The sequence below is a fragment of the Quercus robur genome, chromosome 6, assembly GCF_932294415.1.
Source record: "Quercus robur chromosome 6, dhQueRobu3.1, whole genome shotgun sequence".
Classification (NCBI taxonomy): domain Eukaryota; kingdom Viridiplantae; phylum Streptophyta; class Magnoliopsida; order Fagales; family Fagaceae; genus Quercus; species Quercus robur.
Genome location: NC_065539.1, coordinates 48,771,139 through 48,788,194, shown reverse-complemented (window position 1 = coordinate 48,788,194; position 17,056 = coordinate 48,771,139). Strand labels below are relative to the sequence as shown.

General features: G+C 36.0%; 2 protein-coding genes and 1 long non-coding RNA gene across 3 annotated transcripts; all 3 read left to right on the top strand.

Annotated features, from left to right (window-relative positions):
* The first annotated feature begins 1,753 nt into the window (after window positions 1-1,753).
* Window positions 1,754-8,725, top strand: LOC126690318 (uncharacterized mitochondrial protein AtMg00810-like). The gene is made up of 2 exons (XM_050385426.1): window positions 1,754-1,901; window positions 7,932-8,725. Exons 1-2 carry the CDS (start codon window positions 1,754-1,756, stop codon window positions 8,723-8,725), a joined length of 942 nt encoding a protein of 313 aa, XP_050241383.1.
* A 3,636-nt stretch (window positions 8,726-12,361) lies between these two features.
* On the top strand, window positions 12,362-14,613 carry LOC126689210 (uncharacterized). Its single transcript, XR_007644444.1, has 2 exons — window positions 12,362-12,563; window positions 14,281-14,613. It is a non-coding gene; the product is annotated as an uncharacterized LOC126689210 (long non-coding RNA).
* LOC126689207 (uncharacterized) lies at window positions 12,562-13,936 on the top strand. The gene has a single exon (XM_050384304.1). The coding sequence runs from the start codon at window positions 12,582-12,584 to the stop codon at window positions 13,740-13,742; it is 1,161 nt and encodes a 386-aa protein (XP_050240261.1). The 5' UTR covers window positions 12,562-12,581; the 3' UTR covers window positions 13,743-13,936.
* Window positions 14,614-17,056: the final 2,443 nt, after the last annotated feature.

Here is a 17,056-nt window from a genome sequence, read left to right as displayed (position 1 = left end):
TACTTTACAATTATTTGTTATATTCTTCATTTCTCCTCTCTACCCTACCTACAACTCTGCAGGTAATTTTTTTTTCTTTCATAAAATTGAATAGATTTTGTGTATTTGTTGCCTTTTATTATATATAATATGATTTTTATCAATAAGTTTTAGAAATAGGCTGAAATTTTATATTTGATCACAACTTTTAGTGTTTTTTTCAGAAGTCAATATGCAAGTAATATATTTGTATTTTTTAATTTCTTATTACTTGATCATTTGTTGTTGACATCAATATTTTATAATAGATTTAATTTGTTATGGCTTTGTTTGGTGCTGTGTTCCATGCAATCTGTGAGTACACAACTCGCGCCAATCGGTATTTGTCCGCTTTGGGGAGCCAGTCCCTCACGGTTTTGTCCTCGGCCCCGAGTGTGGTCTTTTGGGATTTTCACCTTCTTTAAGACTTGACACCCTTAGTCCCACATCAGTTGCTCCAGAAGCTTATAAACCATGAGTGGGAGGGTTCTCCAACCGATGTGGGACTAAGGGTGTCAAGCCTCAAAGAAGGTGAAAATCCCAAAAGACCACACTCGGGGCCGAGGACAAAACCGTGAGGGACTGGCTCCCCAAAGCGGACAAATATCGATTGGTGCGAGTTGTGTACTCACACAATCTATATTCTTTAACTAAAAGCAAAATTTTCTGTCAAACATGAAATTGGATACGAGAGAATACATTCGTGCAAATTTCTATGTAAGTATATCTTTACTTAACTCCTTTTTTTTTTTTTTTTTTTAAGTTCAAAAATCTGGATATTTTTTCATTAATGAATTGAGGTTTTGGGTTAATTTTGTTTTAAACCATTTCAATTATTGAATTCATTATTTTTTCATGTGTAATATTGATATATGTGTTTTTTTTTTATGCTAAAAAAAAAAAATATATATATATATATATGTGTTCCTCAAGGCTAAAACACAATACAATTAACATTACTTTAAGTTAGGGTGTTATATTTATTTATTAGTAAGTTAGAATGTTACATTAAGTTAGAGTATTATATTTTTATTTATTATTAATTTAGAATGTTACATATAGATACTGTGGGGCTAGTGAATTCGCGGCCCAGGCCCGTTCTGCATGGGAGCCCGGGGGCTACGGCCCACGCCAAGGAATAGCCATTGCCAAGGACAACCTCCTGCTCGGCACCTCATGAAATACCTGAGGAAAGGGAGAAACTGAGTTCAGGGGCAGGGTAAGGGAAAAACCTACCAACATCATAATACCAAGCACTGTATCTGACAAGTCCACGCTCTGAGACCATACCCTGTAATTTTCCCAGCGACATCAAACCATACTGGAGGATGGGTTGACAAGACAGGCCTGCACCCCGAAAAAAGGGTGAGACTTACATGTGAACTTGAGGTAAGAGAAGCAAGGCGGATATAAAAGGAAGAATTCCCCATCAAGTAAAGGGGGTCTCTCCCGGAAAAAAGTGGAGAGAGGGAAGGACACAAGGATCCTTGGACAGCGTCCGAGGACAAGAGTCCTACAACCCGCTCCAATGGGGGGCTTAGCTAGTCAAGCAAGGCCCGCCCGTATAAGAATTTCCATGGACGCCATGATCAAATCGTCCACCTATGCCCAATGTCGTGCCATTCAAGCCCACTCTCTACAAATCATATTGTTAGGGTCCATCGCACAAGAGCCCAACGTTGCTTTTGGGCCGTTAAGCGAATCGTGTCCCTACAATTGGCGCCGTCTGTGGGAAATGGCTTGCGCGTTGGCTCAGGCGGCGGTGGAGTTAAGCTTTTGTCGAGCGAGGGTCTATGAGGATGCCTTTATGACCGACGACACATTGTCGTTGTTCCAACATAAATTCTCACTAGGGGCTACGCCTCGCAGTTCCAATGGCATGGGCAGGTCTAGGGGTTTCAAACATCAAGCTAGCTTCCCCCCACCTTGTTCAGGGGGCTAACCTTCGGAAAATAAATAAACAAAGAAAAATACAAGTTTTGGACAGAACCAAGGCCTTGTATGGTCTTCGGACTCAAGCCTCTGGGGAAACCAACTACTTACAAAAAAAAATACAAGTTTTGGACAGAACCAAGGCCTTGCATGGTCTTCGGACTCAAGCCTCTGGGGAAACCAACTACTTACAAAGAAAAATACAAGTTTTGGACAGAACCAAGGCCTTGCATGATCCTCGGACTCAAGCCTCTGGGGAAACCAACTACTTACAAAGAAAAATACAAGTTTTGGACAGAACCAAGGCCTTGCATGGTCCTCGAACTCAAGCCTCTGGGGAAACCAACTACTTACAAAGAAAAAGACAAGTTTTGGACAAAATCAAGGCCTTGCATGGTCCTCGAACTCAAGCCTCTGGAGAAACCAACTACTTACAAAGAAAAATACAAGTTTTGGACAGAACCAAGGCCTTGTATGGTCTTCGGACTCAAGCCTCTGGGGAAACCAACTACTTACAAAGAAAAAGACAAGTTTTGGACAGAACCAAGGCCTTGCATTGTCCTCGGACTCAAGCCTCTGGGGAAACCAACTACTTACAAAGAAAAATATAAGTTTTGGACAGAACCAAGGCCTTGTATGGTCTTCGGACTCAAGCCTCTGGGGAAACCAACTACTTACAAAGAAAAATACAAGTTTTGGACAGAACCAAGGCCTTGCATGGTCCTCGGACTCAAGCCCATAGGGAAGCCAAGTACTTAAAGGAAAACTACATTACATGGACCTTAGAATCTATCCGAGGAGAACTCTCCATTAACAATTGGGTTAACTCCTAAACTGCATGGATTCCCAAGTCTGCTCTCGGATCCTCAGCACCAAATGGATTGATGCAATATAGAGCAATATGTTGCCAAAAACACAATCGGAGTCCTGTAATGCTCGGTCACCCCCTCAGATGAATTATTTAGAGTTTATCGTTCTCGGACGGTATCCTCGCACTTATTACAGAATATTCAGCTGTTATCTCGGTTAGTTTCCTAAGTTTAACTTACTATGAATTATCGTTATAATGCCTGGTAGTGTCGGTAAATTAGAATTAGTTGGATTATGTTTCAAGGTTTCCTGCTCTAAGTATCATTGAAGAAAAACACACATGGAGCACACCCATTCACAAAGTAGTGTTGCAAAAAGAAAAATATTCAAAACAAGTAAATAAATTTTCCTTTTTACTAAAACAAAGAAATAGTACAGCGTACAATGAAAAGCTGGAATCAGCTTATATCAAAGCTAACTACATAATCGAAAAGAAAGGTACAAGAGAATAAGATAAAGCCGAGGAAGCAGTACAGAAGAGAGGTTGGCTTCTAAAGCTAACTACATAATCGAAAAGAAAGGTACAAGAGAATAAGATAATACCGAGGAGGCAGTACAGACGAGAGGTTGGCTTCTAAAGCTAACTACATAATAAATAAAAAAAAGATACAAGAGAATAAGATAAAGCCGAGGAGGTAGCACAGAGGAGAGGTTGGATGCTGCTTCAAGACCTTGTTCTCCCTCAATACTTTTACATACCCATAACTCAGGCAGCAAAAGAACCCAGCGTGGGGCCCGCACCATCGAAGAAAAGGTGCAGAGAGAGCCCAGCTTCAGGCTAGCGCAGCTGAAGAAAAGGTGCAGGGAACCCAACTTGAGGCCCACACCGTTGAAGAAAAGGTGCAGGGAGCCGGAAGTTGAGGAGCCTACACCAAAATTTGCCTGCGACAAGGCAGACGGCGCTGATGGCGGAGAATCTTTCTTCTGACACACCAAAAATCTGACGTGAACAGAACCTGCTTCGGATTTTGACTAAAAGAAGGAGAAACACCATTTCTCCCTTCGTCAAGACGGAGTGTTTTCTTGAATCTGTGCCCCCCATGCCCAGACCACACCACCTTGAATCTCGTAAGGACCCGGCGCCGCTGTGGCGGAGGGAGTTCCTTCACCCCAACCCGCGCCTCAAACATGTTATACTAAGGGAAGATAGCACCGGATATGGGAGTTGCAATTATGGCTTAGGGACTATGGTTTGGGAGGAAACTGAAGGATTTGTGTGTAGGTAAAGCAACTTCCTCTCCTATTTATTTAAAAAGATAAGGAGGTGGCATTTAATTCATGCAGTGTCCCAAGGAACGCTACAGACAAAATGGCTCCGGCTCAATTTCCAACGCCACTTGCAACCATGAGATTAAAGGATTCTCGTGAAGGCACACCTCGAACACTGGAACATCAAAGGGTACCGTGTGACCAAAGACTACAGAAATGCCTCTTAATCCGATGCAATCTCCTATGCAAAGGGGAAAAAGCCCAAATATCAAAAGTAAATGATCTGAATGAATCGTGATTTGGGCCCAGCATTATCAAAATCCTCATCCCCAACTAAAAGTCGGGCAGCAGGATTTTGAGGGGCTATTGTGGGGCTAGTGAATTCGCGACCCAGGCCCGTTCTGCATGGGAGCCTAGGGGCTACGGCCCACGCCAAAGAATAGCCATTGCCGAGGACAACCTCCTGCTCGGCACCTCATGAAATACCTGAGGAAAGGGAGAAACTGAGTTCAGGGGCAGGGTAAGGGAAAAAGCTACCAACATCATAATACCAAGCACTGTATCTGACAAGTCCACGCTCTGAGACCATACCCTGTAATTTTCCCAGCGACATCAAACCATACTGGAGGATGGGTTGACAAGACAGGCCTGCACCCCGAAAAAAGGGTGAGACTTACACGTGAACTTGAGGTAAGAGAAGCAAGGCGGATATAAAAGGAAGAATTCCCCATCAAGTAAAGGGGGTCTCTCCCGGAAAAAAGTGGAGAGAGGGAAGGACACAAGGATCCTTGGACAGCGTCCGAGGACAAGAGTCGTACAACCCGCTCCAATGAGGGGCTTAGCTAGTCAAGCAAGGCCCGCCTGTATAAGAATTTCCATGGACGCCATGATCAAATCGTCCACCTGTGCCCAATGTCGTGCCATTCAAGCCCACTCTCTACAAATCATATTGTTGGGATCCATCGCACACGAGCCCAACGTTGCTCTTAGGCCGTTAAGCGAATCGTGTCCCTACAGATACATATGCTGGCTTAGGGTTAATATAACTTATAATCATTTGAATAAAATTAACACTAAAACAAATGATTTAAATATCAAAATAAGAAATAAAAATTAAATTTCTTTTAAGTGTACAAGTACAATTTATTTTTTTATCTTAAATTTTGAATTAATTCTTTTTTCATTTTATTTGTTTTTAAATTTAATTATATTATCAAAATATTTTTTTATTAAGCCGTGCATCGCACGGGCATAATACTAGTATATATATATATATATATATATTACTAAAAACTAAAGCGTAGCATTTAATGTTACTATGCTCCCGTTGAGCCACGTTAGCAGTCATGTCATTATCAATTTTTTTCCAATTTTTTGAAACAATTTTTTAACATTTAAAGTGAATTAAAAACTCTATTATATTACAATCAAAATATCATATTTAATTTATCTTATTTTTAATTGTTCTTATTTATTATTAAATTTTCAATTCCATTTTAACTTTTCATATCCCCACTACTCTCTACCTTAACTTTCTTCAACCTTTCTCATTCTATTTCAACTTTTCATATCCCCACTACTCTCTACCTTAACTTTCTTCAACCTTTTTCATTCCATTTCAACTTTTCATATCCCCACTACTCTCAATATTAATATTATTCTATCTTTTTAGCTTCCTTTATTTTTTACTCTTCTTATTCTTATCCTCATACTATAAAATTGTCATTCTCCCTCTTATTCCATGCATAATTTCTATTTTTTCACACACAAAAGCCTCTCTCTCTCTCTCTCTCTCTCTCTCTCTCTCTATATATATATATATATATATATATTTTTTTTTTTTTTTCAATTTTTGGTATATATATTTTTAATTTTAGTGTAATAGGTTGACAATCAAAACATACTGATGCAGTATTGAAAACTCCACCAAATGCATCGCAGAAATTAGTTTTAGACTACTAGAAGTCAGTCAGTTTGCTAAAATTGGAATTAACAGGTAATCCAGCTTGATACAATTTAGTTTTATGTTGTTATCTTTTTTATTCTCATTGGTTGTTAAATGTTATATTATTGCATTACAAATATAGTATATAAAAATATAATATTATTTTATTACATAGCATAACTAAAATAATATGGTGTTTATTGCTATACATTTCATTTTTATTATTTTCTTCTCATCTTATTTTATTCAACATTTAAATTTAGCAACATCCTCCATATCATAATTATTTATATTTTGCCTCATTCAAAAAAATAACTAAACATATAATATTTTATTCAATAAATAAAAATTGTTCTTATAAAGTCTTCCCATGAAATATTACAATGCATCAATGGAAAAATGAAATACCAAACAAATATCAATTTAGAAACACTCAATTAAAAAAAAAAGAATAAACAATTTTCTTATAAAGTATTCCCATAAAACGTTACAATGCATTAATAAAAAAAAGAGAATACAAAACACATCCTATTTTAGATACACTAAATTTATAATAATAATAATATCAAACCAAACATATCATAAAATAAACTAATAGCTATGGATGTACTAACTTCATGGTAGTAAAATGGAATAAAATAAAAATAAAAATAAACATTACAATATGCATATTTATTACATTAGAATTATCATCAAATTTGGGAAAACAATAGGATGTTAACAAAGAGGGAGAGAAAGAGATTAGTAAAAGAAATCAAATGTCAATTAAATAAATTAATTAGTAACCGTTAATTGGAAAACTAAGAGACTGGCGGCTAAAGGAGTAAAAAATTAATTAAAGATGACCTTACGAATGTTATTATAAACTTTACAATGCAAATAAATAAATCATTAAATTCACTTAATTAAATCATATAATCAACAATTAAATAAAATCATACAAAATTTAAACTTGAAACTAATCAAACTCTAATCTAGAAATTCATATTTATTATCAAAACTAAAAGGAAGATGTTCTTCAGTAATAATAGAAATATATAAGAAATAAAGATGAAAATTTTCAAAATCTTTTTTTTTTTTACATTATTTCATTTAAAATTATTTATAAATAATAAAATATAAAAAAAAAATCCATAAATGCTTATATTCTTCACACACCATGACTTTTAAAATCTAATGAAAGATTCTAAGAATTTAACTCTCATTTAATGCCTTTATTAAGAAAATCAACAGCTAGTAAAATATTATAACAGTAAAAAACGTTATAAATGAGTACATGAAAAACCTAATTAGCCACTATTATTATGGAATAAATGTCTTTTTTTATGCATCTAAGAAAATGAAATGTATAGGGTTTAGTTATTAAGGTATATGTAAAGATTCATGTTAAAAAAATATGTAAAGGTTTTTTGAAAAAAAAAAGTATATGTAAGGTTTTTATTAACTTAAAAGACAATAAAAAACCAATTTTTAATTACTACAACCGTCACTACTCTATAAATCACACACAACACTATATTCAATATCCTAAACAACAAAGTTAGGTCATTTTGGATATACACCACCATATTCAACTAATAAATTACAACCCAAATCAATTATACAATTACACAATCAAAGCATGAACATGTAACATGTATTACCTTCTGAATTATTGCTTGGAATTTTCACAATTATTGAAAGAGAATCTCCAAATTTAATTTTTAGAAAACATCAAGACAAGGTGAATTTTATTCTTTTTAAATTCCATAGAAAAAAATATTACCCACATTATTTCAACCCTTATGGAAAAGAAGGTTTACATGTAGCATGCAAAACGTGTTTAATTGACTTAGAGATGTAAAAATTAGTCAACCAACTATGGTAGAATTAAGGTTTCAAATTTTAAATAAAACAAGTCTACAATAATAATTATTTTGTGAAAAATATGACTACTCTTTGTTTACTCATACACAAGGAGCTTCATTCACAGTTTTATTGGTTTATGTAGATGATATACTCTTAACAAAGAATAATGTTGCTTGTGTCAACCATTTGAAGCAAGTGCTTGATGATAAGTTTGGCTTAAAGGATCTAGGTTCATTGAGATATTTTCTGGGTTTGGAGTTGGCTAGGACTGAAGAAGGAATCAGTCTTAACAAAAGGAAGTATGCCTTAGAAATACTCAAGGACACTGGTTTTCTTGGCAGCAAACCAGTGAAGTTTCCCATGGAACAAAACTTGAGGTTATCTAAATATGAAGGCAAGTTATTGGAGGAACCAAGTCAATATAGAAGACTAATTGGGAGACTTTTATATCTCACCTTGGCAAGACCTGACTTGACTTATGCAGTGCATAGGTTAAGTCAGTTTGTATCACAACCAAGGGAACCACATTTGCAAGCAGCTCATAGGGTGCTCCAATTCATTAAAGGGTCACTAGGTATAGGTATTTTCTTTCTAAGTAACACAAAGTTGCATATCAAATCATTTTGTGATGTAGACTGGGCTGGATGCCCAGACACAAGGAGATCTCTCACAGGTTATGCAATATATTTAGGGGATTCTCTAATTTCTTGGAGATCAAAAAAGCAAGGAGTTGTTTCAAGGTCTTCAGTTGAGGCTAAATATCGAGCCATGGCAAGTATATCTTGTGACATCACTTGGGTTTTGCGGTTGTTGAAGGACTTGAGCATTGAACATTCAAGACCAACTATGCTATTTTGTGACAATCAGGCTGAATTATATATTGCAGCAAATTGCCTTTCATGAAAGAACCAAACACATTGAAGTTGACTACCATTTAGTGAGAAATAAAATTTTGGAGGGTATGATTAAGACCTTTCATGTAGCTACAAATTCTCAAGTTGCAGACATCTTTACTAAAACATTGGGGTTTTCATCTTTTGTGAGATTGTTAGACAAATTGGGATTAAAAGACATCTTTCAGCCTAAGCCATTGAAGGAAATGCCTAAGCAATTGAAGGTAGCTTCCTTAGTTCAAGTCTCAGAGCCTAAAACTCTGGACTTGAGGGGGAGTGTTGAAGACAATAGAGCTTGTAGTTTACAAGTTGAAAACGACAGAGGTAAAGGCAGATTCAAAGGTAAAACGACAAAGGAGAGAAGAAGATTAAAACGGGGAGTTTTGGTTAATGAGCTCACACGAGTCACACGTGTTACGGGAAAGCAGAAATCAGTTGTAGGAAACAGCTGTCAATTTGGCATTAGTTAGTTAGTTAAAATTTAGTTTTGCTTGCTTCGTGCCTTGAGCTATGCTCTGTTCTCTGATTGTATATAAGTAGCCTAGTTGTTAATTATGATTTACTTGATTCATTTAGTGTAATATTCATTTCAATTAATGAGAATTTAGCATTCCTCAACTCTCTGTCATTTTACAAATAACTCTACAACTAATTCTTTTGCTGAACTTTTGTAACTAAAAATATGAATTATCTGTGGAGCTTTTGTCAGTGAATTTTTGTTTCTTTCATTTTTTTCCCCATAAAAAGGTATCTATCTCCTTAAACATGATCTTTTTATGCAATCGTATTACTTTATGGTGTTGTAATGTTGGTGCATGCAACTACAAGACAGATTTTGCTTGTTCAATTTGGTTGTACCGAGTTTATAATAAAACTATGGTGAATTCTCAAGTCTTATATATTGTGTGCATTCCAAATTACCTAGCTGCATTCTGTATTAAATGTTTATGAGCAAATTCTCTCAGGATTTACAGGCCTGTTACATTTTTTTGATTTTAGAGCACTTACGAGGTGCCTATCTAGAATGCACTACTTGTTCAGATGGCTACAAGAAAGAGCAGCACCAAGTGCATGGATTTCTTTAGTTATACAGAAGAAAAAAAACAAGTTTTGCAAAAGTACTTGCTTTGTAAACTGTTTATCTTAATGCCTAGAGTCAAAACCATCTCAATCAAGTGGACAAATCCAGCAACCAGCTTTCTCGGGGTGAAAGTAAGTTGGGAGAGGGTTTTAAATTCATATTTGCATTTTACTCAATCTTTCAAGAGTTCTAGCTGGACCATGTTTTGCCATCACATACTTTGGCTTTCAATTGGACAGTTTTTAATTACACTGTCTTACGCTCTTACTGGGACAATGCTGCTAGGCAAGTTGTCAGTTGGCCCTTTTATAAGATATTAACCCCATCTTTTCTATACAGCTAAATTTTATTTCGAGTGGAAAACTCCGCACAGTTCAAACCCTTGTTGGAACACAAGCATAATGCAACTCAAGCATGCCAATCTGCTTGAAATAGTAATGAAAGAGCATGGGAGTCTTTGGTTGTGGCTGAAAACCTAGAGCTCGAAGAAGAGTCATTCTAAGGGCTTCAGTTTTATCCAAAGATTTCAGTAGGACTGCTATGTTTGAGGGTAATGAAAACTTCTTCAAGTTTGTGAATTTTTAAATAGGAAGTTCCCTATCTGCAGAATGTAAAACATGGATATTACAAAATTGGGAGCTGGTTAAGAGCGAAGTGCATATTGCAACAATTTCATAATGATCACAGTGAACCCAAATCTGTTTGCATTACCTTATTGTTACTTAAAAATCGCTCTGAATTCTTCATCCTCAACTTGCTTTAGCCCAAGTCTGACTACAGCTAATAGAGAGAAATTTGTGCTAAATAAGTTAGCATATACAAAAATAGTGCTGTGATTTTTCTGAACTAATGAAGTGCTTACTTCTATTCAGACAATTGTTTTGAGGGAGAGATCCTTGGATACAGCTGTTAAGAATTGTTTAAATCATAGATCCAAGTGCTTTATGTTTCCATTGTTGTGTTAATTAATCCCATTGTTCCTTTAATTGCTCAATCATGTCCAAGGGTGCAACTAATTTAGGCTAATGTTTGAATCCTATTATTTTTTTTCTTTTCTTTTTTTGGCTTGCTAGAGGTATCCCATTATAATTTATGTGATTGTTTACTTGGTCTAATTGTTTTGATTGTATTGCATGATCTTAGCTATCGTAAATGCTGACATTTTGGATACTCAATTTCTTCTCATGATTGAACTTTAATTTTTAACAATGTAATGACCAACTAATTATTGATATCTCTATTGTGTACATTTTTTTCGCAAATTTGTTTACATTGAATATATAGAATTGTTTATATTATTTAAAAATTGTGTACATTGATTGTAAAAAATTGTATACATTATTTGAAAGCTTATGTACATTGAATGTAACATTCATTGAAAAATTGTATGCCTTGAATGTATATAATTGAAAATTTTTATAAATTGAATATACAAAATTTTGTACATTCTTTAAAAAAATTTGTAGTTGAATATTCATAATTGTGTGCATTTTTTGAAAAATTGTTTACATCAAATATACAAACTCATGTAATTTTTTTTGAAAAATTATGTATAGTAAAAGTACCAAATTGTGAATGTTCATTGAAAAGTTATATGCACTGAATGTAAGATAATTAAAACTTGTGTACATTTTTTGAAAAAAATGTATACGTTGAATTTACAACATTATATATATTTTTTGAAACTTGAGTATGTTGAATGTACAAAATTTTGTCAATTCTTTGAGAAAATGTGTATATTGAATATATAATATTGAAATATTTTATACGTTGAAAAAAAAAAATGATGTAAATTATTTGAAAATTTAAGTACTTAAAATGTATAGTATTTTGTAAATTCTTTGAAAAATAATGTGAATTAAATATATAAAATTGTGTACATTGAATTTATATAATTGTATATATTTTTGAAAAATTGTGTCTGTTAATTGTAATTGTGTACATTATATTAAATACTGTGTACATAGTACTTATAGAATTGAAAAATTATATATATTGAATATATTGAATTGTGCACATTCTTTAAAAAAATTTGTAAATTGAATATATAACATTATACACATTATTTGAAAATTTGAGTAAGTTTAATGTACTATATTGTGTATATTTTTTGAAAAATTGTGTATATAATTATACACATTTTTTAGAATAATTGTGTACATTGAATATATCGAATTGCATATGTTTTTTTAAAATAAATTTTGTGTTAATTTAATATATAAAACTAAAAATTTGAGTATTTCTTTGAAAGTTGAAAAAAAAAAGGGACTTAATTACACCCTCTAAGTATGTCTTCAATTTTGTCCTTTAAAGTTTTGCTTTTTTTTTTTTTTTTTCTTTTCAATTCCATTCTTTAGTTTTTTTTTTAATATTTTAATATTTGAGGGAGAAGAAATTTACACCCTTAGTCGTCACAATTTCAATCCCGTTTGTTGGACTACATGGCTCTTGACTCAAGTGTACTGCCAAATCTATATAGTTTTTTTTCCCCGACTTTTAAAAGTCTAAAAAATCAATTAATTATAAATAACATAACAAATTATATAAATAGGAAAACAATTCTTTACATAGCATAGGTCACAAACGACGTCGGTTCTGCGTGTTCTTAGTCAAAAAAACATAAACCTCTTTTCAATTCCACAGGAGGGTTTTAGTTAAAATCACTTCCCAGCACCATTTTTTTTTTTTTTTATCAGTTTTTCTACCACCTGTGGAGTTCAAAAATTCAGTCAGGCACAGAAGTCATTGCTTCTACTCAACTAAACAGGTGCGTTTTTCAATCCCCATGTTTAATTGTCTCTACAAAACCATTCTAAATGGTGAGAAACACATTACTAGTAGATCTCCAACACCAATTCACAAACTGGGTTTTCTTCAAAACCCATCTTTATACTGGAAATACTATGTCTCCAGCATTTCAAGTCAGCAACCATTTGCTGTCTCTTACCTCATAAACTCATTTGGGTTCACACCAGAAGCTGCTTTATCAGCTTCCAAATATGTTGATTTCGAAACCCCAGAAAAAGCAGATGCTGTGGTTAAGTTTTTGAAGAACCATGGGTTCTCTCAAACCCAGATCTCGAACCTTGTTAGAAGACGCCCAGGACTGCTCAAATGTAATCCTGAGAAAACCCTTTTGCCCAAAATGGAATTCTTTTCCTCTAAAGGGATTCCAAGTCCTGACCTTGCAAAAATGTTTAGTGGGTTCCCTGAGCTTTTTAGAAGAAGCTTAGAGAAACAAATTATCCCTTCCTTTGATTTGTTTAAAAGCTTGCTTCAGTCTGAGGATAAGACTCTTCAAGCTTTACAACGATATTCGGGTATGTTTACAAATTATCTTGAAATTTATGTGGTGCCCAATATTAATACATTGAGAGAGAGCGGAATGCCCGAGTCGTTTATCATTTCTATACTTCAAAAACAGCCAAGAGCATTCAGGGTTAATCCTGTTCAGTTTAGAGAGGCTGTGGAGAAAGTAAAAGAAATGGGATTTAATCCTTCAACGATGAAGTTTGCCAAGGCAGTACATGCTGTGCGGTCAATGAGCAAATCGACATGGGAAAGGAAGCTCAATGTTTATAAGAAATGGGGTTGGACTGAGGATGAGGTTTCTATGGCATTTAGAAACCATCCATGGTGTATGACGGTGTCTGAGGAAAAGCTTACGAGGGTAATGGATTTTCTTGTCAACAAGATGGGTATGGAGTCTTCCCTCATTAAGAAACACTCAATGCTTTTTTCTTTGAGCTTGGAGAAGAGATTGATTCCTAGGGGTTTGGTTCTGCAAGTTTTACTATCAAAAGGTTTGGTGAAGAAGAATTTTAAAATGCATGTGTATTTTGAGTGCCCTGAAAAGACATTTTTGCAGAAGTTTGTTATGATTCATGAGGACGAGGCTTCTGAGCTGTTGAAGTTATACAAGGGATCATTGGATTCTTCAAAATGAGAAGAGAATAACCTTGTTAAATTACTTGCTTTAGTTGGGCTCCAAGATTGCAATTAACCCATATAACTTTTTTATTGGTAATGTGAGTTATCTTTTATTTGTTTGAACATTGTAGCTCGAGTTCAAAAATGCATAATCATCTGCTAGGCTATTGTGATCTGTTCTTGCTTAATAAATGGGCATAATTCTGCAAATAGTTCCACGGCTGAAATTTTGTAACTAAAATATAATTTATCTGTGGAACTTTTGTCACAGAAATTTAATTCCTTTCATTTTGTTGCTATAAAAAAGACATCTAGCTCCCTGATACATGATCTTTGTATGCAATTGTATTACTGGATGGTGTTGTAATGTTGGTGCATGCAATTTTGAGACTGATATTGCTAGTTCAAGTTGGTTACACTGAGTATATATTGAAACTATGGTGAAGTCTCATAATTTGTGTGCATTCCAAGATACCTAACAATTTTCTGTTTAACATGTTTGTGAGCAAATTCTCTCAGTACTTGCAGAATTTTTATGTTATTTTGATTTGCAGAGCTCTCATATGGCGCCTATCTGGAATGCACTGCATGTTCAGATGGCTACAAGAAAGAGCAGCAGAAAGTATATGGATTTCTTTTGTTCTACAGAATAAAAAAGAAAATGCAAAAAGTACTTGCTTTATAAGCTGTTTATCTTAATGGCTCGAGTCAAATTCAGGTCAGCCAAGTGGACAAATCCAGCAATCAGCTTTCTTGTGGTGAAAGTAAGTTAGGAGAGTATTTTGAATTCGTGTTTGCAAGTCACTAAATCTATCATGAGGCCTAGTTGACCATTTTTTACCATTACACCTTACTTTGACTTTTGATTGGACAATTGTTATTTTTAACTCTCTTGCCATTTGCCCTTTATTTCTGTTAGAGATATATATTAGACATATTAGCCCAATGTAAAAGGCCCAAGCCCATTCCTGCTTGTACTAGTAGTCTAGGGTTTATTCGCCTATATATACTCATGTTAGGGTTCATTGTAACATAGGAGGTGATTGTACTACACTCTCATATAATAAAGATGTAGCCCTTAAGGGATTCCTCCGTGGATGTAGGCCGTAAGGCTGAACCACGTAATCCTCGTGTTCTCAGTGTTCCTCCTCTATGCTTCCTCTTCCGCATCTACTCTAGCATACACAACATGATATAACACATCTCAATGCTAATATTTAATATGGTATCAAAGCCAAACTCCGTTCTTGGCATCAAACAAATATCTCTAGCAAACAAAGAAGATTCTCACGTGCACACCGCCAACAGAAGTCACACATGCTTGTTTGCTGGATCTAGACTCCATAGCATCTCGCAGCCGCCATGGCTCCCTGCTGTGTCCAAATCCTCAAGTCCCAAGCAATCCGTGCCTCTCCCTATCAGATCTGCGCAAATCCAAGCCTCGCCTGACGAAGCCAATACCACAGACGTGCTCCACGGCATATCGCGACCAAAACCCAGGAACCCGACCTCCAACGGCAGCCGCATGCGCCACCACGCGCGGACAATGGCTCCTGGAACTCTCACAAGCGCCGCCGTAGATTCTCTACTCCCAGGCTAGATCTCAGTCACACACGCCGCCAAGACGGCCTTCTCGTCAACCGATCTACTTGGCCTGAGAATCTGGTGGTCATACGACGGTGCACGCGCTACCACGCGCTAGCACAGTTTCTAGCGACTTCTCCACGCGCCGCCGCCGATTTCACAGGGTCAGATTCTCTTATGGTTACACGCGCCACCATGATGGCCTCGTAGCTCGCCGATCTGCCAAACCACCGAAGTCCGAGCATCAATCTCCCTTGCACGCGCTCCCACGCGCCTTTGGAAGTTCCAGACACGCGCCGGTGGAATAGAACACGCGCCGAAGAGCTGCTGCTAATGATGTGTGACGTCACCGGATGATGTCACCTATCCACGTCAGCATGCCACGCACGCCCTAGTCCACGTCATCAGTGACACGTCATCAGCCACGTCAGCAGTGTCGTCTCGTCTCGTCAGCACCACGTCGTTGACCCGGACCGACCCGACCCGGACCACCCGGATCTGACCCGTGAGCCCTTTGACTGTTGACTTTGACTTTGGACCAATTGACTTTGACTTTTTGCGTTGACCTTTGACCAAAAGTCAAAATTTCCAAAAGGGCCTATCTTGCTCAGTTTTTCGCGTAGATTCCGATTTTGGCCTCTGTTTCTTCATTTGAAGCTTCGAAATTGGAAAATTGGCACATTCTTCATTGTGGTTTCTTCAAAAGCATTCTACAAGGCATCTTCAAGTGATCTTCTCATGCTTATCCAACCTCAAGTCTTCATCAAGCTTCCGCCTTGAGTTTGAGGGAGGGTGTTAGAGATATATATTAGACATATTAGCCCAATGTAATAGGCCCAAGCCCATTCCTGCTTGTACTAGTAGTCTAGGGTTTATTCGCCTATATATACTCATGTTAGGGTTCATTGTAACATAGGAGGTTATTGTACTACACTCTCATATAATAAAGATGTAGCCCTTAAGGGATTCCTCCGTGGATGTAGGCCGTAAGGCTGAACCACGTAATCCTCGTGTTCTCAGTGTTCCTCCTCTATGCTTCCTCTTCCGCATCTACTCTAGCATACACAACATGATATAACACATCTCAATGCTAATATTTAATAATTTCAACCCTATCTTTTATATACAAGTAAATTTTATTATAACTGAAAAATTGTGCACAATTGAGATCTTTGGAACCAAACTTTGTGTTTTAGTTGAAAATGAACCTGCATAATGCAACTCAAACACTCCAACCTACCTGAAATTGTATGAAATGACTGAGTATTGGAGTCTTTGGTTGTGGTTGAGATTCCACAGCTCAGAGAAGAGACTCATTTTGAGGGCTTTGGTACTCGTTCTTGTTCAAGTTCGTGAACTGTCATATAGAAGGTCCTCCTGTCTGCAGAATATATACAAATAAAGCTTGGATGTTACAAAAGTGGGAGCTGGTTAAGAGGGAAGTGCATGGTGCAGCAATTGCATAATGATCACACAGTGACCTAATTTGTTTGCATTTTTTATTTGTTAGTTATGTGTTTCATCCTCAAACTTGCTTTGTTCCAAGTTTGAGTGCAGCTAAGAGAGAAAGCGCGCACAGAGGGGGGAGGGGTGGGTTGTTGAGGAGCCGGGGAATTTTTTGGCTAGAGTAAAGACTTACTGCTGTTAAACTTTTCTTTATATTTTGCAGCAACGACATCATTCATTTATTTTTTATATTTTCTTTTCTCTATTTAAACTTTTCTTCCCTTTTTTTTTTAAAAAAAA

Excerpts from the sequence above, each read along its gene's own strand:
- LOC126690318 (XM_050385426.1), top strand. The coding sequence starts at position 1,754 with ATGGCTTGCGCGTTGGCTCAGGCGGCGGTGGAGTTAAGCTTTTGTCGA. Across the intron at positions 1,902-7,931 it reads TCGCAGTTCCAATGGCATGG|GAGCTTCATTCACAGTTTTA; the intron begins GCAGGTCTAGGG and ends CTCATACACAAG.
- LOC126689207 (XM_050384304.1), top strand. The coding sequence starts at position 12,582 with ATGTTTAATTGTCTCTACAAAACCATTCTAAATGGTGAGAAACACATT.